The 26,246-nt window shown below is 33.1% G+C and overlaps 1 protein-coding gene across 2 annotated transcripts; it reads right to left on the bottom strand.

Moving 5' to 3' along the window:
* Positions 1-240: 240 nt before the first annotated feature.
* On the bottom strand, positions 241-26,108 carry LOC132927240 (uncharacterized). 2 transcript variants are annotated; one of them, XM_060991738.1, is made up of 3 exons: positions 25,975-26,108; positions 16,207-16,322; positions 241-14,774 (listed from the first exon to the last, which is right to left on the bottom strand). In XM_060991738.1, the coding sequence occupies exon 3, from the start codon at positions 14,715-14,717 to the stop codon at positions 591-593; it is 14,127 nt and encodes a 4,708-aa protein (XP_060847721.1). In that variant the 5' UTR covers positions 14,718-14,774; positions 16,207-16,322; positions 25,975-26,108; the 3' UTR covers positions 241-590. The 2 variants fall into 2 exon arrangements, with proteins under 2 accessions (XP_060847721.1, XP_060847720.1); XM_060991737.1 differs by lacking the exon at positions 25,975-26,108 and adding an exon at positions 23,470-23,822.
* Between the last annotated feature and the right edge of the window lie 138 nt (positions 26,109-26,246).

Genomic DNA, 26,246 nt, shown 5'->3' with positions numbered 1-26,246 from the left:
CTTATTTACAATATATCAAATCTATTTCGTTCCTTTAGACAAGTTACGATTTTTGATATAAATATATTAGAATAAACCATAATATATACATTAATATAATTTATGATAATTATAAAAATATAATTGTATACAAATATTTTTTTTTTTTATACAAAACATCCGATTGTAGAATGTTTACACACATTTATTAATATATATATATGTTTAAAAATCGAAAGACAATGAATGTTTTTAAAATTAATTTATAAAAAATAAAATAAAATTTTTATTAATTAAAAACAGTTTAAAAATTATAATATATATGATTTTTGCATCACGTGTCAAAAATAATTTTATTAATAGTTATTAAAAGAATCATAATAATGCCGGTGTACAAGGAAAAATAAAATACCGAAACACTATTTTACATAACTTTTTTTTAAAGAAAATATATTTAGTTATAGCACCTGCGTAAAAAACAGTACATAATGGAATGAAAAAAGGTACTGTAGAATAGCGTATAGTAGAATTCAAAAATTTTTTTACGGATTTCTACTGTTGGTATATCGAAGAAAAAAATGTTTTCAAAGCGCTTCTCGAGCAATCCAATTTTACCAACTCAGCAAGCTGTGGCGACTGTGACTGGTTGGAGAGAGCCGTAATAATGGCAGCTCCGGAGATGTATTTTTTGAGCCGAATTGCAGTTTCATGAACTTTTGGTAGTAAACTTCCTGTGGGTCGGGTTCTCGGTTTTGGTATTCATGGACACGCCGTTTCATCTCGTACTCCAACTGCTTCATATACTGTTGCTGACGGGCAATTTCTATAAACATCAGTTGTTGTCGATTGCTTGCCAACGACATCTTCTCATGAGCGCAATTGTCATTTGTCTCCTTAATGCCGTGTGGCGATTTCGTTGGCGCACTGGAAAGTTCTATATGGGCGATGTCGACGTCGACATCACTGCCTCCTCTATCTTGGTTTTCGGATGGCGGCACCACTGATTTATAACCGATATTCAAGAAATTATTCAACCTGCTGGCGGGCGGTAACATTTGTTGATTTCCAAAGTAACATCCCCAGGTATCGGCAGAGGGATTATTATTTGGCCAATAGGCTTTGGTGTCTACACTTTGGTCTCGGTCACTTGAAAAGTACATGTTGTTGACAGCAGTTGATTCCGCGGCCGCCATGGTACAAGTAGCAACCAACGTGCCGAACGGCTGACGCCGGTTGAAAGCGGGCCGCAACAAAGGTCTACCGCGTTCCACGAAAAACCCACGAGTCGACGTAGAAGTTTTGAAAGTCAACGTGGCTTCGGGCAGCAGCTCGGATGTTGATACAGGTAAGGTCTTGGTGATGACTTCCGTGACGGCTGGCGGAGGTTTTGCTGTCGTTTCAGGTACGATAACTGGCAAAGAACTTTTTGCATGATTTTCGGTGGCTATTGGATCCGGTGATAACTGGCTGCTGGTTGTCAGTTGTTCGGTGGTTGATGGAATCGTTGTTTCTGGAGTTAATGAAGAACTCTTTTTCAATATCACTACTCCTCTAGTTCTGGCCGAAGTACCTTCGATCAATGATCTCGATTTTGCCGCATAAACGGAATTTATGGACGTAGGACATTGAAGTTTATTGATCGTAGTCGTCGTAGAAGAAGTGGTCTGTGTTTCGATGACCGTCTTGACTGTCAGTACGGACAATTTGTTATTTGATTTACTGTCGACGATAATTGATTGTTGTTTTGATACCGCCCGCCTTTCGTTGTTGTTATCCGGTTTGTCTGTCGTCATAACAATTGATTTTGCATTACATCTACTATCAGTAACGATAGATTTCTCCTCAAATACTGACCCCTTTTCTACATTGTTTTCTCCTTGACTGTGAACTGATTTCACAGGATTAACAAGGGTCGTTCTGATGGACGGCGTTCGGCAATAATCTGGAAATGGTCGAATATCGTCGTCAACCGCTATAGCCGCGGCGTAAGCGTCTCGACGGTGCAGTTGAAGCGTGCCGGCACCTCGGCCTGCTTTCAAATGCCGTTCCATCACCATGGCTTTGATAAATTGTTCACACGCAGCTGTTACAAGACTACACGCATCGGCTGTCACATCCATCGGTGCTGGAATAGTAGGACACAAAGTTCGCGTTACAGTCACAGTACACTGATCTTCTTCTGTGATCGTTGTTGTTTTTTCATGGGTGGTGTTACTTTCGTCGGTGGTTTCAATATCTGAGTTGTTAAATACATTATTTTTGGTATCATTCGGTGTTGATGCCAATACTGTTGAAGGAGACATCGTTTTTGAAATGTTTAATGTTCTTGATACTTTTGATTCTGGTACATTAGCGTTGGATGATGGAGATGTCACAACTGCCAAATTGGATCTGTTAGTTGGCCTGACTGTAAGTGGTGACAGTGCTATTGACGCAGACCTTTTAATCGGTATTTGTTGTTTGAAATTATTGCTAGATGCAGAAGCTGCCTCTGTCACAGGTGTAATTGCTACGGCCGACTTGGATCTCTTGGGAGGTTTGATTTCTGTAGGTGATATGTCTGACATACTACTAGTTATGGATGCGGATCGTTTAATGGGCCTAAGACGTTCTTCACACCGACCAGGCTTTGGTAAAGTCGGTGATTGATTGATAACTTCTGATTTAGATTTTTTGTTTGGTTGTACTAAGGTTAATGCTTGTGATGAAAGAAGTGGTTCAGATGAAAACGCCACTGACGCTGATCTTTTGGTTGGCTGTGATTTTTGTTGCTCATTAACATTAGCTAACACTATAGCTGACTTAGATCTGTTGTGAAGCCCAACTGATTGGGAAAATGATGACAACTCTGCCACATTTTTGGACGGTGGAGTAGAGTCGATACATGTGGCTATAGTTTCCAATGATAACGACGTTGACGTGAAAGTCGGCAAAATGGGTACCGTGGCTGATATGGACCTTTTTGTCGATTTTGTAACGACAGGTATGGGCTTCTTTTTTATCGATCTCGACGGTCTTGCTGGAATGATAGTCGGTGTTTTCACTTCCGTGGTCACATGAGACGAAGAAGTAGCACGTGATCGGAGTGCATTATTTCGTGATATGGCTTCTTTGACAACCTTGGTTAAAGTCATCAAAGCAGAACCATTTGTCCGTGCGCAACCATTCCAAAGATGTCTGTTACCACATGCAAAGTTTGAAGAAGTCTCCACAGCTTTCTCTAACTTACCCATGAACGTGGATAGTGTTATCGGTGAGTTGACTAATTTTATATTTTGATTATCACTTGTGTTGTGTACATTGCCGTTATTATCTATTGCCGCAAGAACTTCATCGACGTTATATTGATTCATTGAAGCATAATCAAATGGTATCCGTGGAAGTCGTGGAGGTAAATATGACGCAATAGTGTGTGCAGCCGACATAGTCATTATGGTGGTCACAAACCGCCCATGTACTACTCGTTCAATAGTACCTTGAGCAAATCCATGGTCACGGAACGTAGGAACCGCTGGTCCACGAGTTTCCAACGATATAGTACGATTTAAGCGCCGATGTCGTCGCACAGTCTTTGAACGCGTAAGCATGCCAATTTGATGACGGCGGTTTGTCGTAACAACTTTACTTTTTTCCATATTTTTGGTACTATTGCTATTACTCTGGGGTTTTTCCATCGACTTTGTCATTGTAATAATATCTGATTTTCTAAAAGGCGTTGTAATCGGCGATGGTGTACAGCTTGCAATTGCAGATTGATGGTTCTGGTCTATTATGGGGGTTTTCCTAATGACACCCACTGCTGCTTCCGTTAATTTACTAATGACTGATATTGTTCTATCTACACTATCTACATATATTGGGTTCTGAATATCACTCTCCATTTTAATTATTTTTCTTCCTTCAGGCACTACTTTTATACTTCTGCTGCCGATGTTTGAAATGATTGATGATGTGGATTCAACTACAGCTACCTTCAATATTTGATTGCTGCTAACAGGAACAGTTGGTTCGTTAATGGCTGCCATTGTCTCGTTTGGTCTGTTGACAAGAACAGCTATTCGTGTTGGTCTGCTGACAATGGACTGTTGTATTGTTTTTTCTTCCATTAAATTTTTATTGTTTTCTTCGCGTTCACTAATAAGTTTTTTATTATCATTGTTATTAGTTGTTATTAACTTTTTGGAATCTTTCTCTTTGACTTCTATTTGTATTGCTTTCTCTAATTTCAAATATTCATTCTTTGTTTTCTCTATATATTTATCTAAATCAACATTGATTTTGTTTTCTTTAAATTTTATAACAGAATTCATGTTATCTATTTTTGGTTTATCTTTAAAATCTTTAATCGCCGGATGTAAAGACGAAAGTGGTTTTTTTTTTATTATTTTAATGGTTAATGGTGATTTTTCTGAAACTTGCACACCAAAGCTAGCTTCGTTCGATGACTCGGTACTAGAATCAGAATCTAATATTTCCACGTCTTCATCAGAATCCAAAATTTCAATGATGGGAACATTTTGGTCAATGACCGTGTTGTTAGAAGGTGAATAAGGGGTAGTTGATTTATAATTAATTACGTTAATAGGTGACTTTGGCTTTTCTTTAGTCAACGATTTAAGCCTTTTATAACAATTGTCAGTTTCATTTCCACTACTTAGTCGTCTTTTTTCTTGTATTTGGTTATCAGGATACTGCTTATAGTCATTAGTACTAGTCGTGGTACCACGTGTTAGATTTTTTGAAAACAAAGCAAAATTTGGTATCGAAAGTTTAATTAATGTTGAATACATTAATGACGACTGATTTTCCGTCGGCGGTTGTTTTAGTTTAAGTACCAATGGATAGGTAGAATCGTTTTGTTGTATTCGTCTTAACGACGAAGGGCATTTAATATTTATTGACGCTGAATAAGTTGAATTTATCTGTTCAGTCATCGACGGATGTTGTTGTAATTTGATCAAGACAGAAGACGCTGAAGGTTGCTGGATTAACTCAGACAACATCGGATGTTCTTCTGGGCAAATCACTGTTAGTAAGTCTTCAATTAAATCACGCAATCGTTGTTGTCGCCAATTTAGATGATCACGGATTCGTTGCAACTGTTGCAATGAATACTGGGTCATAGCGGTTGATGAAGCCATCACTACTGAATCTTCATTATTTTGAAGTATTTGTTGTTTTTGTTCTTGTTCAGTCGAACATTTCAAGTCTAGAATGGATTTAACTGAAAATTCTTTTTGCCGTAACTGTTCAATGTCATCTAATTGTTGCCATAACCAGCGTTTAGGCATTTGAAGTGAAAGCTGCCACATTGCCATCAAAGGTGTTAGTTTAGTGTGTACATGGTAGAGCCGTTGCGACATAACCTCTCGTTTTCCTTCTATCAGTTTTTTTTGTTGATATAGTTGGAATTCTGATGATGTTGTCGGAGCTAATTGACTCAATGACATCATCGGTAGTTGTGGTAATAATTCTATCGAAGACGCCGAACATTGTTCTAAAGAACTTAATGGTCGCTGTGGGCTTAACGTAATGGTAGGAGCCATAAAGTGAGGTGTTATAGTTGATGTTTCTGGTGACAATATCAGTGAAGCTGTCTTAGATTGATGAATACACATTGTCAATGAATTTAAAACTGATGGTTTTAATTGTTTATCTTTTGTATCCAAATCATTTTCGTTTAATCTATCTAGTTGACGTTGCAATGCAGACCATTGATTATGTAGCGAATAAGCCATTGTCCTAAGAATCAACTTCGTAGATTTATTTCGTCTTTCATATCGCTGTACTTGGTTCTCTGTGGTGTCAAGACTAACATCTTTCTTAGGCACCAATCGCTGATTTTGCTTCCGTAATCGCTTATTACGATTCGAATGCACATTGAGTATTCTGTTTCGTAATAAGAAAATGTGTCTTGAACTCACAGCGGGTGTTTTGACATTTGTAAGCTTTTGATTATTTTGGAATCGCCTCCGTGGTATTTGTTTTTCTTGTTTTGCTAGGGATCCTTTTTGTATTTGGAGTTTATTTTGGTTTTGGTTATTTGATTGATTTGTTTGTTTATGTGGTGATTGATCTACGATTAAGGTTCGTTTATTACGTAGTTGTCGAATATTGACTGATTCTTGATTTTTATTGGATTTTTTCGGTTGGTTTTTTTTAGGATAGTTCAGATTTTGTAGTAGCTGCTTTTTAAATTTTTGTTCTCCTTGTTTGTTTAAATGGCGACGTTGTAAAGCTTGTTTAAGCGTTGACCGCTCTTGATTAATCATATTTTTTGAAGTTTTATGTTGTGTTGTTGTTTTCTCCGAGTGGTTTTTTATAGTTTGCTTTTGAGATGAAACTTGTTGCCGGTGTAATATTCTTGGTTGTACTTGCATTGAACGTGATCCGGACAGTCGCGTTTGTTGTTGTTCCGCATGTTTCAACGTTCCCCCGTTGAGCTGTTCTAACGCAATAATTAAATTTGGATTCTTTATATTTCTAATTAAACGTTCATTAAGTTCTCGACAAAATTGTCTATTTGTTGCCTTATACGAAAATAAAGTTTTTAACTTCACTTTCCATTGCTGTTGGTGTGCTTTACGTACGACTTCTAACTGCTTCCATCGATTACTGATACTCTTGTGCTGATCTTCATAAAATATTTTCGTTTCTAACTCGTGTTTTAATAGATCATCATTAATAAACACTGGATGTGGGCGTGAGTCCCGTTTTGGACCATCAAATATCACATCATTCGATGGCTCATCATCATCATCATCGATAACAATTATTGGTATTTCTGATTGTTGTTGTCGCATATTTCCAATCGCCCGTGACGTATGTGCTTGCTGATGATGTACCGGCAACGCTTGAAAGGGTGTTCGTTTCTTTAGCTGCTGAATCCGTTTTTCACGTTCTAGACGCAACTTTTCTTTTTCAAATTGCAGATGTTTGTCATAATTCAGCAGCAATTTCACTTGTTGTTCCTGCTTAGTCATCATAGCCTTCCAATGTATATCTACTTCATCGTCAAGCTGTGTTATCTTCATTTGCAACTGTTCCAACCACCTTTCTTCGGCATTTGTCATCATTTTTAATAGACGTGGTGTCAACCACCTTTTTAGCTTCGTTTTATTAGTAAATATTGTATTTCGTTTCTGGTGTATGTATATAACTGATGCTACCTTTGTAGCTGTTTGTGGTCTAGTCACCTGCGGTAGATTTCCGATTGGCATCATCGCTAATGGCGTTAGTTCTAGATCGTCTTCGTTCTCACTACCTGTGACTAACGGCGATATTTTCCTTTCTAACCCCATGTTTATCCACCAATGATGTGACCCTCTGTTCATTTCTCTCGTTGTATTTAGATTAGATGTATCTTCGGGCATTATTATCTTTGGTTTAGTCACAGTTTCAGGTATTCTCGTGGATTTAGGACACTTTTGCTGTGGCTGATGTATTTTAATTATCCGCATGTTTTTCTTTTTCATGATTCTATGCAGCAATTGTTCGCGCAGTGGGAGTTGCTCGTTATAACATAGCGTTGATGATACTCGAAATTTACTTACTTTCCAGCAGTGCCGAGATTGCTGCCGTTGAATAAATGTACGCTTATTATCAGAGTCTTGATGCTGCTTGTTTTGAATTTTTTGTTCGTTCAGTGGTTGTTTATGTACCAAAAGGTGTTTTTGTTGTTCCAATTGCTCAATTCGTCCAAGTCGTTTATATTGTTCTAGACAATTTTGTCGTTCTGGCGAATTCTGTTGAGTAAACTGTGTCTTTTGTCTTTTTTGTTCTGTGAGATTTGGTCCTGCTGAAGTTTCCGATTGCATTATTTGTTTTATTCGGAGTTGCTGATACTCGGGTAACTCTCGTTCAAGTCTCTCTCGCCCATACTTTCCAAGCCTTCGTTTTTGTTGATCCAAAGAACGAGCTAATTTTTTGTCACTATCACTGGAATAGTAACGATCGATCAGTTCTTGGGTCTGTCGTAACCTTTGTTCATCATCCATTAATTCTTCATGATTTGGCTTGTCTTCGTATGCGGGCCACAAGTCACGCATATTTTTTAGATCATTTTGTACCGATGTATTAACATTTACTTTATCAGATACAACTTCTGGACTAGATGTCTTAATTTCGTCATAAATATCAACTTTTCGGTACATTTCTTCTTGCTGATGCTTGATTTTTAACAATAGATTACCTATTCGTTTCAAGACCGTTGTTTCTTGACCGTCGTCAGATAAATGTATGGCGACAGGTGAATCGTCTAATGAAATACAAGAATTGTTAACTGATGCTACGATCAATTGCTGCTGATCTACTGATGAATTACACTTAACAGCAGTCTTTTCAAATGTATTTCCCGAAGGCCGAAGATGCTGTTTTAATCGAACCATATGTTGTAATTGTTCATTTGGAGGTAAAGTGTCTACAAGTTTTTGGTATTCAAATACCATGTCTTGCATTTTGATACGCTCACGTTTCTGTCGCTCAATTTCAGAACGCAATTTCTCTTGCTGGTCATCATTTAGTTGGTGATTTGAAACTTCAAATTTATCCGATGAGCATGTAACTACTTTTTCAAGCATTGAATGCTGCAAGTCTTTTTCATTGCTTTGAATTGGATACCTTTGTTTAATAGCCGCTTCGTATGCAATAGGTCGTTTATTCCATTGTGTCAGCGGCGCCTTCCACTGCACCGATCGCAATTCTTCAACGTCCACTCTTGTGATTGGTGCTTGATTTATTTTGTTTATAGATTTCCGTTGCTGTGGTTGACAAGAATAGTGTTTTATTTGTTCTTTTATACACGAATTTGTTTTTGTCACTTGTTTTAAATTTCTTTTTGACCAATCAGACAACTGGTTCGTCTTTATTATCGGTTCTGGATTTTCTTTTCGTTCTAGTCGAACTTGTTCAAATGTTTTTTTAGTTCCCGATAATTTGTTTATATTCTGACGATGATTTCGTTGTGCTGGTGATATTTTAGTATAGTTCACTCTTCCTTGTTGATTCAGATGCTGTTCCCGCTGCTCTACAAGTGCAGACGTTGTTTCTTTATTAATTTTGTTTTTATTTGCTATGTGTAGCTTTTTATAAAACGGAGAATCGGCTGATTCAGTAATCTTGTATTTATCAGTCATTGTGTGCGAATTTAAAGGATTTGAATTCATACTAAATTCCATACCATGATCAACAGATTTTTTTTTAATAGGTTCATTTATATTTCGTCCATGTTCAGTCTGTGAAAGTTTGTGTTCCTGTAGCTCAAATTGAGATTTACGGTAAGAAGATGATTCTACGTCTTGATTTTTTGAATTTGATAGTGGATTTGGCTGCAACCTAGTTCGAACGCCATGAGGAAGAACGGCCGCAGCTGGCATCCGATTAGTAGGCCGTGGTAACTGGTCTATCCGAAGGTCATGCAAAAGTGGAGGAAATGGAGGTTCCGTAAACGACGATCCAGAAGATTCTTCGTCCGACGAATAATAATCATCACCACCATAATAAAAGTAATAATCGTTCAATCTTTCTTCATCATTTTTAGATTTTCTAGAATTTGGATGGCCAAATTCTTCCTGATCTTCGTTAGTAGTTTCTTGACTGATATCCTGACGTATGGTCTTAACTGGGACTTGTCGCTTAGATCCCATTCGTTGGGAAGATGGTGAGCAGACGTCGTCTATTTTTATGCTTGTCGCTTTTTCTTCCTTATCAGAACATTCCTGTTTTTGTTGCTGGTGTTCATCTTGGGCTCGTTGCCGTCGTTCTTCTTCGTCACGTCGAATGCGTTCCAGCTGTCTGTGTCGATCCAACAAAAACTTCTGTTGCTGCAAGTATCGAGCCCCAATTGTAGGATTTCTTGGGGTAGAAGCAGTTTTTGGTGGTGGCGGCGGTGGTGGTGGCGGCATAAGTTCACTTGCTCGCCGATCGTTGTCATTTACACCAGAAGTCACAGTAGCTGCAATGGTGGTAGTGGCGGCAGCAGCAGCAGCGGCAGCTGCTGCCGCTCTAGTTTTTCGGAGCTGAGTTTTTTTTGATGCAGCTAATGCTGCTTGAGCCGCACGAGCAGCAGCATCAGCTACATTCACCACACTTCTTTTATCTTTTGAAAGCGGAGGTCTGATCCAATTTCTAGTATTTCCCAAACTATCAAGTTTAGTTCGTGTTTCAAATGTTTCACAATTGATTTCTATATTATGTTTCCCTTTGTTTAATTGGTCTGGATTACCTAACTTTTGTTGTTCATTAGTCTCTACATTTTTCGTGTTGAATGTAACTAAGGATGCAGTTTTGTTTGAAATTCTATTATTAGAAGCATTGGTTTTTGTGGATTTATTATCTATAGTTATGCCTTTGGCAGTTATACTTTTTTTTTGCTCTGCTTCTACGTTAAAATGTTCCTTGGTCACTGCTGATTTTATTTTCTTGGTTGATTTTAACACAACTTTTTTCTTTTGAGTCTCTGCCTTCTTCTTTTCGATTTCTATAGATTTTGTTTTTTTAAATCCTTTGGAATCTACATTTTCTTTTTCAGATGCTTTTTTTACTAGCTCTATATCTATTTCTTTTTTGGCTACACCTTCGCGAACTTTCAACTTTTTTCGTAATTGACGAATCTGCCTCCGGTATTGACATGGTTTGTCATCTAACTCTCCGCATGGACAATTTTTATTTCTGACCTCTCGGACATAATCAGCATTATTACTTACTTGTAAGCGCTCTTGCTTTGTTACCTGTAGCAACCGAGTGGTTGCCAAGAATCGTTGTCGGTCACGCAACAACCGTATCGTTAAAGCCGTTGGTTGCGGGCGTTTAATTTGAACATTTGATCTAGATTGATGGTCAGCAATCGTAATTTTCAACTGCTTATTTTTTCCACGATTTGTTTCCAATAGATGTTCTTCTTTCCATTGCTGTTTGAGAATATTATGTTGAGACTCGTCATCCGTCTCGTTATCTTCATAAGTTGAATCATCTGAATATAGATACTCTTGTGAATCATTATGTGGTTGTTCTAAGCATGACTTACCAAAAAACTTCTGTATCCGATATTTTAAGTCCTGCTCTCTAATTTTGAATTGTGCCAACACTTGACGCCGTCGTTGTGACATACGTATCTGGAGCCGACGCAACCGTTCTATAAGTCTGCTTTCTTGTTTGGTAAGATATCGAAGACGTATTTTGAGTTCATGTAACAGTTTTGAACACCCGTCCCGTAATCGAACCATAGTAGCTAACCGTTTTTGTTCTTGTAACCGTTGCCATTGTAATCTTTTCATAACTTTTACGTTTTGTTTCTTTGGACACCACTTCTGGTACTGTATTTGTCTTGCTCTTCGCACTATTTCTGTGTTTTCAGCTACCTCCATCAGCAATGGAAGCAACATGCTCGATGGCGGCTTCAATAAAACCGCTGTACTTAAGGCATCTGCAGCTTCCTTTTTCTGCTGTTCTTGAAACGATTTTTCATTGTTTTCCACTAATGAAGACTTGCATGGCAAATGATTTGGCCAATACCAGCGGGTCAAGCTGCCAGGTAGATCGGGGTACCAGTGGTCACTGGAGCCTCGCACTTGTGGCACATCTGCATAAGTATACAATCGTAATGGGTACCCGATCTCGGAAAGACCTTGGGCACGCGCCTTACGCTGCTCTAACCACTGACAATTAAGTGGTAACCACATTATTAAACTGGTGACTAATGCATTATGCAATGGCACTCGTTCTGCTAAAATAGCTTTAGCCTCCTTGTTTTCAATATTAATATCTATTTCTTTGTTTCCTTCTGCTGCTTTTTTTAACGTTAACGATTTTTGTCCCGTTGTATTTGATAAGGAGGCAATGTCTTCTTTCACCTTCGTCGTGGTGGTTACCGTACCTTTTTTAGCCGTTTTTTTTGAAATCGAAGTATTATTGGTTTTAACTGATGAATTTTTGTTTTTGTTATCAACATCGCCCTTTTTTATCATAGTCACCCACGAAACATACATCACCTTGCGAATCTCATGGTCAAATTCTTCACGAGATAACCTATTTGCAAGCCAATTTCTTAAAATTTCATCATACTGCGCCTGGTACTGGGATCCTAAAACAACGGTCAATGCATCGTATCGTTCCTGAACTAGACGTTCAGCTTCACGTAATAAATTTCGTTGTTTACGAATGGTGTCGTCGTCGTCATCCTCATCCGACGATGACAATAATAATAACTCTTTTTCGCTAATTGGTACATTTTCATTATGCTTTCGTTTAATACCAATTTGAAGCTGTTTTTCAGAAGCCGTTGATTTTTCTATACACTTCAAAGATTCTGGTTCTGGTGACTTTTCATGACGGTCGATAATTTTTTCTTCATCTTGTAATTTCTTCTCTTGGTTTCTGTTCACAACTAATGATAAACGGTTTTCTGAAGATGCCTGTTGTCTAAGTAGTAATTTTTGTTGTAATTGTTGCTGTTGCTGTTGTTTAAGATGTTGCTGTAGTAAAACTTGTTCACGGAGCTGTTGTTGTTGTTTCTGTTGCAGTTGTTGTTCTTTGAGTTTTTTTTGTTGCTGCTGCCGTTGTTGTAGTAAAAGTCGTTCTTGTAGTTTTTGTCGCTGTTGTTTCTGTATTTCAAGTTGCTTTTTTAACTTTTCCGGTTCTGGTTTTTCTGGTGTTTGCAGCTGTCCTACTATTACACCACTACGTTGAGGTTGTTTCAATTGATGTTGTAAATGATCTATTTCTTTTTTCTGTTTAAGTTTTTGCTGTTGTAGTTGCCTGTTTATTTGTTCCTGCGAATGTTTTTGGGATGGCTGTATGTGTAATTGTTGCAATTGTTGATGGGATTGTTTTATATGTAGTTCTTTTGCCAAATTTTCATTAGACAAGTTTAAGTTATTTTTCTGTTGCTGCGTTAGAGGCATAGGAGCACTTTTTGATAATTGTTGATTTGGCACTTGTTGCAGTTGTTTTATTACTATGTCTTGATGTTGCTGTTGTTGTTTTACTGAATCTTGTTGCTGTTGTTTTTTCACTACATCTTGTTGATGCTGTTGTTTTTTTACTAATTCTTTTTGTTGATGTTGTTTTTTTATTACATCTTGTTGTTGATTTTGGTTCGTAACTACTTCTAGTTGTTGGAGTTGGGTTTTAATTACATCTTGCTGTTGCTGTTGTTGAGTGGGTTGCAGTAATTTATGTGTCAACTGTTTTTGTAGTGTGATTTGCTGTTGTGACTGTTGCTGGTTAGTTAATTTTAAAATTTGTTGTTGGCCTGCAATGACGACACGTTGCTGCTGCTGCCGTTGCATTACCTGTTGATTAAGAACTACTCCATTTTGTGACGGCGATTGCATTTGTTGTGTCTGCTGCGATGTTTTAAGTTGACCAATGACAATACGTTGTGATACTGATTGATTTTGTTGCGCAAGCTGCTGTTGTTGTTGACCTGAAGTAGAAGTAACGACACGTTGAACCTGTTGTTGGATAGATGTTTGGTTAACCGTGTTTTGAACCTGGTGTGACTGTTGTTGACTAGTGTTTGGAATGACAACGTGCTGTAATTGTTGTTGTTGTATTTGCTGACCGGTGCTCGTAACAACAACACGCTGCATCTGTTGATGCTGTACAGTGGTGGGAACAACACGTTGCACTGGTTGTGGCTGTTGTTGACCATTGCTTCCCATCACAATACGTTGAATTTGCTGTTGCTGTTGTTGTTGACCTGTTCCTGTAACAACCACACGTTGCATCTGTTGAGGTTGTTGGCCAGTGTTTGTTACCACAACACATTGCATCTGTTGTGATTGCTGGCTGGTGCCGTTGTTAGTCACTATGCGCTGTGATTGCTGTGGTGACAACTGCTGTTGTTGCTGTTGATTGCCCAAAACGACAATACGTTGTGGATAATTTTTATTCTTCAATAGTAACTGTTGTAACTGTTGTTGAAGTAACTGTTGAGTATGAGGAGGGGGCTGTTTTTTAGACGGTTGTGTAGATACTGGAGAATACTGATTATTCTGCTGCTGTATAATCTGCGGTTGTTGCAATGAATTAGATTTTTGTACAACCTGCGTTTGTCTTACAGTTTGTGGTTGTTGCACACTCTGTTGTTGCGAATTTTGTAGTTGCGAGACATTTTGTAGATGCTGCGATTGTTGTAATATTTGCGGTTGCTGTTGATGTTGTGGTTGGTGATTAAGTTGAGACTGTTGCGCTAATTGTGTTTGTAGTTGCTGCAACTGCTGTTGTCGTTGTATACTAGACTGTTGCTGTTGTTGGATAACTTGTTGACGCTGTACAGTAAGACGATCTTCTTGATTTTTGTCTTCGTATTCATTGTTATCATGAAGTTGTATGAGATCTATAATGGTTTGATCTTGATTTTTCTGATGTTCAAGAAGCTGTTGCTGGTTAGAATTACCTTGCTGCATACCCCGTTGTTTCAGAAAATCATGATTCCGTAACAATAGTTGTTGTTGATTTTGTGATAACTGCTGCTGCAAATACTGTGGTTGTGTTTGTAATAACTGCTGTTGTGGCTGAGAATTCGTTTGTGTTTGTAAGAGCTGCTGTTGTGGTTTCAATTGTTGCTGTTGCTGTTGTTGTTTAAATTGCTGCTGTTGGAGATTTAGCTGTTGTTGCTGCTGTTGTTTTAATAACTGCTGGTGTTGCTGTTGCTGTTGTAATTGTTTTTGCAACAAAAGTTGCTGTTGTTGCAATAGCTGCTTTTTATCAGGTTGCTGAGGCCGTCCAGAATCCATTGTTGTGACGGTAAATACCAATTCAAAGTAGCTATAGTAGTCTATATATTAGAACACCTAAATAAAATAAAAATAGCAATTTTGATACTTACATTAATTAATAAAATACCATCAAAGTACAATTGTATATCATATAGTTGGTTTTCCTTGGGATATTAACTATCTTTTATCTATCTATATAAATGTGAAATGAAAATCTTTGTACAGGGTAACAGGGTACTTATCAAATCTTCATTTTTTTTTTTAACGAAAGAGTGTATCATGGAGAAGGTTTCTATCGCAATAGCTTTGTCTAAGTTAATAAACAATTGAGTTATCTATTAATTGAGAAAATGTGTATTCTATTGTATGCATTTTGTACGAGCAACAAAGTGCACGAGTACAGCTAGTATAATATACAACGCATTTATAAGAATATACTATTTTTTAAACTGATTACATAAATACAAATAAGATACAATTAAGAAATATTTGTATTGGTATTGAAAAAAAACGATATGAATAATGAAAACATTATATATATATGTATTCTAATATCAATTTTCTAATTATTCTAACATTCAAAATTTGAAATTATTAAATTATTATTTTAAAAAAGAACATAAAAGTTGAAAAAGTGTAATAATTATGTTTTCCAGCAAAAAGCTTAAAAATTATTTCAGAATTTTTTTGATAAACTAAAATTAATTGAACCTTCTATACTATCTACCATACTACATACCTACCTAGATCTTTAAAAATAAATCCATCTAGAAAACGCTTTAAAAAACATAAAATACTGTGTGGGCATTTTGTAAAAAATTTTATTTTGAATTAATAAGTATGATATATAAATTTGTTTAAATTAACTATAAGACAAGCAAACTATAAAAAAAAAACAGAAAAATAACCTAACCTAAGAAAACGGTATTCAATTCAAGTAAGAAACTATAAATTTACAATTGTATCTGAGTTGAATTAAAATAAATAATGATTAATTTAAATTTAGGTATATAGTGTTGTAATAATTTATATGACAGGTTATTAAGACAAGTATTACATACTATGAATTCTAAAAAGTATTAAACACTTGGCTTATGCCTGGAATTTTTCAAGCAAACCAGTAAATACTATTAGTTTTATAATTTATAAGAATAATATTCATTTTCTTTTGCGACACCATTGTAATGGGATAAACAATAATTAATAAAATAAATAAAAATACATACATAATCTTTTAACCATAATATTTGTAAGTAGACTTATTTCAGAACTCTTAAAAGTTTATTTTTATAAAGGCAATGACGTAACAAAACAATATTTCTTAAGAAAATATAAAACTAAGCATAAGCAGAACTAAACTTCAATTTAAGCTGCTTTTTACTATAATACAGAGAGTGACTTACTTTAAATATAGGTTTAGTTATGTGTATTAATAATAAATACAGACCTCACAGATTTTAAAATATATATCTTCTAAGTTAATATAATATAATAACATATTTCTTACCTGGAATTAAAAAAGCTTTGAATTCATCCAATATTAATCATCATCGACTTTGTCTATATCAACTTTCAAGTGGAACAGCTGAAATAACTAGTTTGAAATTGTTTTCGAGTAGATATCTGCAAGGAACAAAAATCAAAATTTACCAACTAATATAGAAAAACAAATTATTGTAAATAGTATGATATAGCTTGTCTATAAGTTAATAAACGGTCCAGTAACTATTGTATTGAATAACAATACATTCACAAAAAAACCCTTTCATTAATTGACATTATCAAGCAAAATTGCTTCTGATTAATGAACCCGCTTTCATAATCTTTTATAGTGAATTAATAGAAAAAGTATAAAATAATATTCTTTGTTTTATATGATGTACATTGTACATGAATTAAATTCACTTTAAATAAACTCTGCACTCTGGCTATGAAAATATTCTCGATTTTTTTAATCAAATCTCTATAAACAGTAGCAGAAACTTTTATTATATAAGAATTCTATTTAAATTACTTAATTAAAATATTGATGACGCCTCTCTACTTATCAATTTTTTCTTTAAAATAATCATAGTATCTAAGAAAAAGACTTATATTATGTTCAACATTATTGCCAACACTATATGGTACGTTCACGCATTTTATTTCTGATAATAGAATATTGCTATTATCAGAAATAAAATAAATAATATAGAATTCTTTTAAATGTTAAATATATATCTATTATCTACTAAATATATTATTATTATATACATCTAGTTGTTTATCTTATCTTAAACATGTAAAGAAAATATATAAATTATTTAGTTATTATATCTCTACTAAACGCATATCTACGTATATAATAGCTGTTATTCACAATGTAAATTGGACAGTAATTGTCAGTTATTTAAAATTTGTTAAATTGCTTAGCATCCATGATTTGTCTATGTAAGTAAATACTCAGTATATCAATCACGGATCAGTTGGCAACTAGTCCTAAATTCTATGTCGATAAAAACTTATAGTATGAAATAATTGATTGACTTTTGTATTAAAAAAAATATTATATATATCATATTATATGCTGTTGAATGTTTGTATAATTTATTATCCATCAGAAAATTCTATAATGACTAATAAGCTTAATACAAAAATAATTAAAAAGTAAGCTTACTATATTTTCCATAATAAGTATTATAAGATACATATTTGAATTAAACAAAATAATAAATGAGAGCAAAATTTTGAAATTGTTATTAATACCTATTGTTTTAAAACATAAGTGGCAAACCTATGGCACTTATGGTAAATGTAGCACATTTTCCATATTTTCAAAAAGAGAAAATATATATATATATATTTTATTTTATTGTTTAATCTAGCGTTTAAAATAGAAAAAATACTAAATAGTGAACAAATTTTATTATTTCTATAGAATATAATCAATTATAAAATCGCTGCTTCCAGGCATATTTATTTTGAAAAAAAAATGGTTCATTCCAAATAAACTTTTTTATATTACTTATTAATTATATTTTCACGTCAAAATATAATATATAAAAGTTTATTTTCTACCTCGTTTTCTATAGTGCACTATTTTAAATCAAAATAGAGGAAATAACACTAATGATACAGCTAGTTTTTCGCTAAAACATCTAAGACTTATAAAATATACAACTAATTTAAAATAATTTTGCTGAACTTTTTTATGACCCCCATCACTGCGAATAAAATTGTTTATAGGTACTTATGAACATACATTACTGGCACGAGTGGCACGTGCATTTTTTTTTAAGGCTTTGATTACAATATTTTGGCATGTGATAAAAAAAAGGTTTGCCACCCCTATTCTCAAATATTTATATACCACTAATAAGTGTCAAGTGATGAAAACTTTGCAGAACATACATACAAAATTAAAATTATTTAAAGATATGTTATTACTATGTTAACTACAATTAAAATGAAACTGATTTAATAATCAGTGGTTTACCACAAAAAAATGTAGGTAATTATACAGATAAACAAATGGAAAACAATAATTTAACAGAAAAAGAATCAATAGCAGTTACTCTCCTATTAAATATTTTAATTACAATTGAATATAATTAATGTCATTGTCTAGAAATCAATAAAGTTATGCATGGATATCTCTAGAGTTGTAAGCATGAAAGTTTTTTTTTCATTGAAATTTTCAGTTACATTGAAAATTATCAACGACTGAAATTTTTCAAACGTTTCCAACTTCATCATAATGAAATGATACTCATATCATATGTAATAATTAATAAATAATAATAGTACAGTGAATTTAGATTAATATGATCACATTGGTTAAAATCATTTTGATTCAATTAACCAATGGATTTCATAAAACATTTTTTTTTTTTTATTGATGAGTATATTTATGTTTAAAATTAAATTTAAATTAAATACATTAAAAATAAAGTAAAGAAACTATCTATTTTTGATTGTAATTGAAAATCTACTAATTTCATTTTCATATTAGCCTGAAATTAAAATCCATATTCAATCAATTAATATAATACATACATGATTTTTAATTATTTAAAATTAAATAAATAATAATGTATGTACCTACATTGTACCTATAACTTTTGGAACAACTAAAAAGTATTGTTTTCGACATATTTTTGAATAGTTTCTTTTAACTTTTTCAAAACAATGTTTCTAATTAGTGAGTTTGAAATACTATTAAAAATGATTCAATTATCCGGTAATTGGTAATTCTAATAAAAGGTTAATTTAACATTAGTAACATAAGATCTGGTTTGGGATTTTCATTTTTGATTCTAATAAACGCGAATAAACGGTTGATTCTATAAACCAGTTATCACAATAACCGGAACTCACTGTATTAAAAATTTGTAATATTTAGTTTTTAACTTTCTGTGATAAATATGCTTTATAATATTATATATAAAGTATTATGTGGATATGTTATGCAAGAATGCAAATTGTATTTAACAATTCATGTATCTAATAAAAATTATTTTTGTTAAATATTATTGGTTTTTAAATAATGTAAATAATATGTACTTAGAATTTTGATGGTCCATGAAAAATTTTCAGATCTCTAATGTGGCCCTTCAAAAATATTAATTAGGGACCCCTGTTCTATAGTATAAAATTAACTTAGTAATTAATAATAATTTATAATATTTTTTAAGTAGACAGTATAAATTACACATCCTGTCTGCTGCAAAATGCTTATATACACTTATACAAAATATGTTACTATTGCTATTTAGTTTTCAGATTTATTTGATGAAAATAAAAAATAGTTTTCTTAGTAAGTAGGAATTTATGATGATATTTTGAAAGTTATAGATATTTTAAACAGTAATTCATTTAAAATATAAACTCTTCTTAAAATTTTTTTTAACTATTATACACATTTTAAAATTGATTGAATCTATGTTTTTATATCCTGAATTTCTTTTCACCTAAGAATTTTTAAAGAAAAAAATGATAAATACTAATATTATAATATTAACTGAAATTCATTCCTAGTTTCCAAATTACACACTGCTTTCATAAAAGTTAAAAATATTAACAACAGCTGTATATTATTGCCTCTAAGTACAGCTTCTACTAGAGTACTAGACACTCTTTTTCAGTTATAAAAAATACAAAAAAGTGAAAAACTATTGTACTTAATTATGTATGATAATAAGTTAGGTTACTTAAATCAACTGAAAAAGAAGAAGCTGTATATAACTTTGCTAAATTAAAGCCTAGATAATTTTATTAAGGTAATATAAAATATAAACTTACATTTTATAATATTTTTTGATTTTCAAATGTTTAAATTTCAGAACATAATTATTCGATAATTATATTATTCTTACTTAAAATACCTAGCTATTGTTATTATTCCTATTTTTTATACTTATCATATGATAGGCATATTGTATGTATTGTTTCTGATTATGTCTGATAATTAACTATTGAGTAATTCAGTATAACAGTAAATAATTCCAACCAAAATGTACTATTTTTTTTTTTTTATCATACTGATGGACCTAGTCTTATGATTATACTTTTAGAAATAAACTAATATGAATTGTTTATAAAAGGGTTTATAATGTCTAATTTAGATTGAATTATTAAATTTCATCCTAGCTCATATAAATTTGGTTTGAGTATTTAAAATTTATGAAATTTTCTTTTTAACTTTGTATGTGGTTAAATAGTTAAGAAATAAAACAATGTGGTCATAATGCTACCTATATAGAATAACTTTTCTTTAACTTTTAGCAAATAATTTAAACAATCTATTGTATAATAATTACAATTAGTGGCATGAATTATACCATCAAAAAATCATAAAAATATGTATAATTTCTATTTTTAAAAGTCTATATTTGTCTATTAAACAAGAATACTCTATACAATTGGAATTGTTGTACAAATGACATCTTTATAATAATTAGGTACATTAACTAGGTAAGCAATTTTTTTGTTGACACACATGACTTGAAGACAAAGTTACTCAATTTTAATTAAAAATATAACAATATTTCAATGTCTGGTAAAATAGAATCAAAAATAGAATGTATAAGACAAAAGGATTTCTATTAATAATAAAGTCATTAAAAGTGTTCTTAACCCTACCAACTGACACAGCAAGTTATGAATGATAATTACCCATATCTTGGAACAACGATGGGGCAAGAATAGTTAAATAGCATAATTACTTTACAATTTAAAAAAAGTTTTAATATTAATTTCAACCAAATATCTAATTGATAAGTTTAATGGAATATGTTTTAAAAGAGAACCTCAGTAATTGACTCAATTCACAAATTGTCCATTATTTATTTTTTTTAATGTTATAATACCTAATAAAGTTTTCACTATTAAAATAATTCAATATTTATTTATTAATTTAAAAAAAAAAATTTGGTAGAGAAAAATAAATTGTTTATAAGGTGGGGATTTACAAAGGAAGTTGGACTATTGGTGGGTTAGAAATTAAAATATTTCTCTGCTACATCAGAAATTTAGGCCAAATTACGCTACTGATCACCAATTATTATCTAAATAGATATATTATTCTAAATTATATTTACAGCTTGTTACTAAGAATATAATTTAAAGCAGTGGCGGTGGTGTATAAAGACTTTAAATTACTTTAAACAATTAAATATTGTTTTGCATTTATATATGGACCGAGACAAGGACTTAATATTTACTTTATAATTTTATATTATATCATGTAGTTATATAAATAACTAATTTATTTATTTCAATGCACATAATGTGTATAATGTGTATCTGTCCAAGCAGATTTTTATTTTTATTTGATTATTTTAAACCAAAATAATTTGGTTTTATTAAATTAATAACAAATATCTAATTACAAATAATGCATTGGAGCCAATTTTATTTCATCAATCGTAATAAAGTCAAATGCAAGATAATAAACTGTTTATATATTATATGCATATAGCTGCCGAATTACGTGGATATAACCCATATGTATTGTAACTGTCTGATAAACGTATAATATAGTATATTTGTGTTTAGTTGGACCAATTTTGCATTATTGGCTTAAATGTTACAAATATTGACTAATGTGAATTGACCTACAATCAAACTTTAAATTAAGAACATTATCTCTGTTCTTTTGTTGGTTTTTTAATTTTTAAGTATATTATAAGTATCATTGGCACCGAAGTACAAAATTAAATGTATAGCAAGGATTTCCAACAATCACCTCTCTACCAATCTACTAATCAAATTCGAAACCTGTCATAAACAATTTGCCACCCCCTTTTATTTTATTTCTAATTATCTTTATCTCATTTTCTAACCAATATGTATGTAATAAATAATAATTAACATAAATATATAAAAAAATGATATTTAATTACCTGCAACAATAATATGTATAGGTATTTAAAGACAATATAAAATACAATATTAAACGTTCCTATAAATGATTGTATTTTGTATTCACTGTTCAACAAAAACATTAATATTTAATACCACATACTCAATGGACAATAATATTTAATAATTTGTGATCCTATTCCTATTAATTTTCATAATTCTCCTAAGGACCCAACACCTAGCCAAATGTTTATATGTTTGGCGATTGTCATACTTAAATATGGATTTTGGCACCACTGATGAGTAGATATATTAAAAATGTATATGTTCTTAATTAATTTGAAAATTAAAATATTCTAAGAATCCAGCAAGAGTTTAATCATAAGTTAATTGACACTAATATTAAAGCTAACAACACAAAATTCTACTGAACATAAATTTGTCATGTCCTGATGTATATTTCTAAGTCAGAGACAACATAGGAGGCTGTTGCGTCCTCCTTAATACAGTGAGTTCCGCTTAATGTGATCACATTGGTTCAGATCATTTTGATTCTATTAACCGGTTGATTCCATAAAACATTATTTTTTTATTGATGAGTTTATATCCCTGTTTATATTTATATGTATGTTTAAAATTAGATTAAAATAAAATAAATTTAAAATCAAGTGAAGAAACTATCTATTTTTGATTGTACTTGAGAATCTACAAATTTCATTTTCATATTAGCCTGAAATTAAAATCCATATTCAGTTATTCAGTTAATATAATAGGTATATACATGATTTTTAATTGTTTAAAAATAAATAAATAATAAATAATAATGTATGTATGTACATATTGTTCCTATAACTTTTGGAACTGAAAAGTATCGTTTTCGACATATTTTTGAATAGCTCCTTTTAACTTTTTCAAAACATTTCTTGTTTCTTTTTAGTGAAAGTTTGAAATACCATTAAAACGATAAGAATGTTCTTAAAAATGATTCTAGTATCCGGTACTTGTTGATTCTAATAAAAGGTTAATTTAACATTAGTAACATAAGATATGGTTTGGGATTTTCAATTTTGATTCCAATAAACGGTTGATTCTATAAACCAGTGATCACATTAAGCGGAACCCACTGTATATCTAATTCAAAAACCGTGTTTCAACGTGTTAAACGTTAAGATATACCAGTTTTCTAAGAGTCATAATTTTATATATTCGACTAAACACCGTCATCACTGTTCGATAACACCAAATTAAAATACGTACTATATGCTAGTTACAGCTATGTACATGCAAATGGAAGGTAACAGTATGCTGCAATGGTGCTTGATCAGGTATGATGTTTCTCTAATTAGACGTAGTTTATACAGCGGTCAAAATATTCGCACAAGTATAAGGAAAAAAAATAAATAGCCAATGGCAAATTCGTTCTACTTACGGGGTCGATAGCGTTGTCACACATGACAGATACCAACGAGAGGTCGCGAACAGTACGATGGATACGTCGTGCTCGTCAAGGGCTTATCCCATCGGACAAAACCCACGGTCGTCGCTATATTTTCGTCTCCTCGCGAACCACACCAGACGGACGTGTAGTGCACGCGACGCGGTCTTACAAAACGGACCCGGTCGTCCACCTCTCCGTCCACGTATAACGTTTACAAAGACATCGGAGTGAACGCGTAAACGGTAACGAAATAACAATCGAAATGTGAAACCACAGAACGCCGCCGACACTCGTAATCCGTAACGAAATTGACGGAATAGCACCGTCGACGTTATTGTTGTTATGATACGATAACTGGTGGTGGTGGTGGTGGTGGTGGTGGTGTTGTTTGGAGGCGGTGTGCTCGTGTTATCAGTTATCACGGCGCCGACCCGTTATCAACGACGATGACGACGACGTGCAACTGATCCGCTGAATCGCACGATTATTATATTTTATGTCAAACACATACAATATTATACAAAGGTATTAAGAATTTTATGCTGACTGCTGAGTTTCTGACATTGAGTCGGCGGCGGCGGCGGTGCGGCAACAACCATTGAACCACACTTTATTATTAAATATTATTATAGCTCATATTATATTATGGTGTACAACAGGGGACAACGTTATGTTGATTCTACCTTCGAATAATATTATCGTTAGAGGTGTTTGATAGATACGTGTTTTATGTACAACAGACCTACGCGTTAAGCCCCGTTCACCTTCACACGGTCAAATATTTTATCAAACTCGACGTTATTATTAAACTTTAAGTAGTACATTTTGATATAACATAATACGATAAAATATTTGACCGTGTGAACGGGACTTTTTAAATAGTTAATGTGTGTCCGTCGTAAAAAAAAAAACGAACGGTACGAACGTTCAATAACCCGTTTTACACAAAATATCAAAAAAAAAATACATCGGACAAGTTTAGTTCGACGTTAAAAATGGGCTTAATAATTTGTGATATAGCGTATAAATTATTAATATTTAAATTATTACGATCCCTTCGCGTACCAACAACCTTCGGAGTGGAGATTACAGACCATTAGTCATAGCTCATTAATGTTTCGTTGGTTTTTTTTTATACGATAAGGTCAAATTTCATTTCAAGCGATTTATAGTTTACCAACGTCATTCTTCAATAGATAATATTCTTTGAACTGCGTTCCAAATAAGATAATTAAATTCCTCTACTAATTTAACAATATTTTAATATAATACATTTATTGAAATCTATACATTATATATTTTTCTATAAATTGAACAACCGATATCGTTTTACAAACAAATAACAATTATGTTGCATACATAATTATTGATAAATGAAATTAGCTGTATAGACATATAGCTATCTAATAATTTATTATTTTTATAATGAATAAAAACGATTGTTTACTTAGAACTATTGATTTTTTTTATCTACTGACGTTTCCGTCGTATAATTTTTTCATGACAGTATGTCTCGCGCTAATTATTAATTATTACATTATATTATAAATGTATAACCCATTTACCCGCGTATCTTTACTGTAAGCAATATACATACTCGCAAACCAGATCCTATGTACAATATAAAATATTATTGTAATAATAGTGAATCTAAGGAACTAGCTCAATAGTCCCGTGCTTCCTATTTCTATCAACTAGCTATACTTACATTTATTATTTATTTATTATTAATCTACGGTTTGTTCTATTTTTGTAATACATATTTTGTTATTATGGCGAGTGTCTCTGCACCTCGCGATACCATATTATTTAATTATTTTTAAACGAGCGAATGGTTGGATATACTTAATTTACACGATAAACTGCAATAGTGTAGTAAACAAAATATCGGTAGCCAGTAGATATACCAATGCCCTAGTCTAAGGCTCAGAACACGGGCAGTAAAGTTTACCCCGATTACGACATAATCGAGCCACAAGGCATACTAGACTGTTGCGAATTTGGCACACCCGCACAACAATAATGCACGAAAAGCGCTCATACGCCTACCTACTATACTCATACTAATAATCTATATCTAAATTTACGACGACGAAGATGACATTGGCACATTGCGATAACTCCGATTTTGGTACTAACCTACACGGCTATACGACCTCGGCCGGCGATTATTGCAAATCGTAATATTATTATTGTGTATTTATACACCGTCTGTCGGATGTCGTACGCACGCGTACGTGCTGGTCCATTTCGTTCGACTCTCGAGTCGTATCAACGTTATGGCTGTCGCCATTCGCTTTGAATCGCGTCCTCGTCCGTATTCCGTAACGTCGTGACCAAATAATGAATACGATTTTTCCGTTTCGACTTGCGTCAACGGTTTAGTGTTTACTGTTTACTATAAACGTTTACCATAAGGCATAAGCCATGCCAAACACTTAACTACTAATATTAATTACGCATTTAATAATATTATTGTAACCGCGTTTTACTCACCGGTTTAACTCGAACTCGTATGCAGATAGGCAGGTACCTAGCCGACACCAGCGATCGGCGGGCGGGTACACCGTGTCCGTTGGCCGGCGATTTCTGTTTTCTGTTGCCAGCGATGTTACGATATATATTTATTTACGATGGTCGATCGGAGGAGTTTTCCGCGTCGGCTAAACCACACTACTAAACCACACAGCGGGATACGCGGTCGTCGGACGCCAAACAAAAAATGCGATTATACGCACACTACGCACGGACGCGGCACACTCAACGCG

This window comes from Rhopalosiphum padi, chromosome 3 (genome assembly GCF_020882245.1).
Source record: "Rhopalosiphum padi isolate XX-2018 chromosome 3, ASM2088224v1, whole genome shotgun sequence".
Classification (NCBI taxonomy): Eukaryota; Metazoa; Arthropoda; class Insecta; order Hemiptera; family Aphididae; genus Rhopalosiphum; species Rhopalosiphum padi.
The sequence above is the reverse complement of the archived record's forward strand: the minus strand, read 5'-3'. Positions and strand labels throughout refer to the sequence as shown.

Bases quoted from the DNA above. Each gene is read 5' to 3' on its own strand.
- LOC132927240 (XM_060991738.1), bottom strand. From the start codon at position 14,717: ATGGATTCTGGACGGCCTCAGCAACCTGATAAAAAGCAGCTATTGCAA.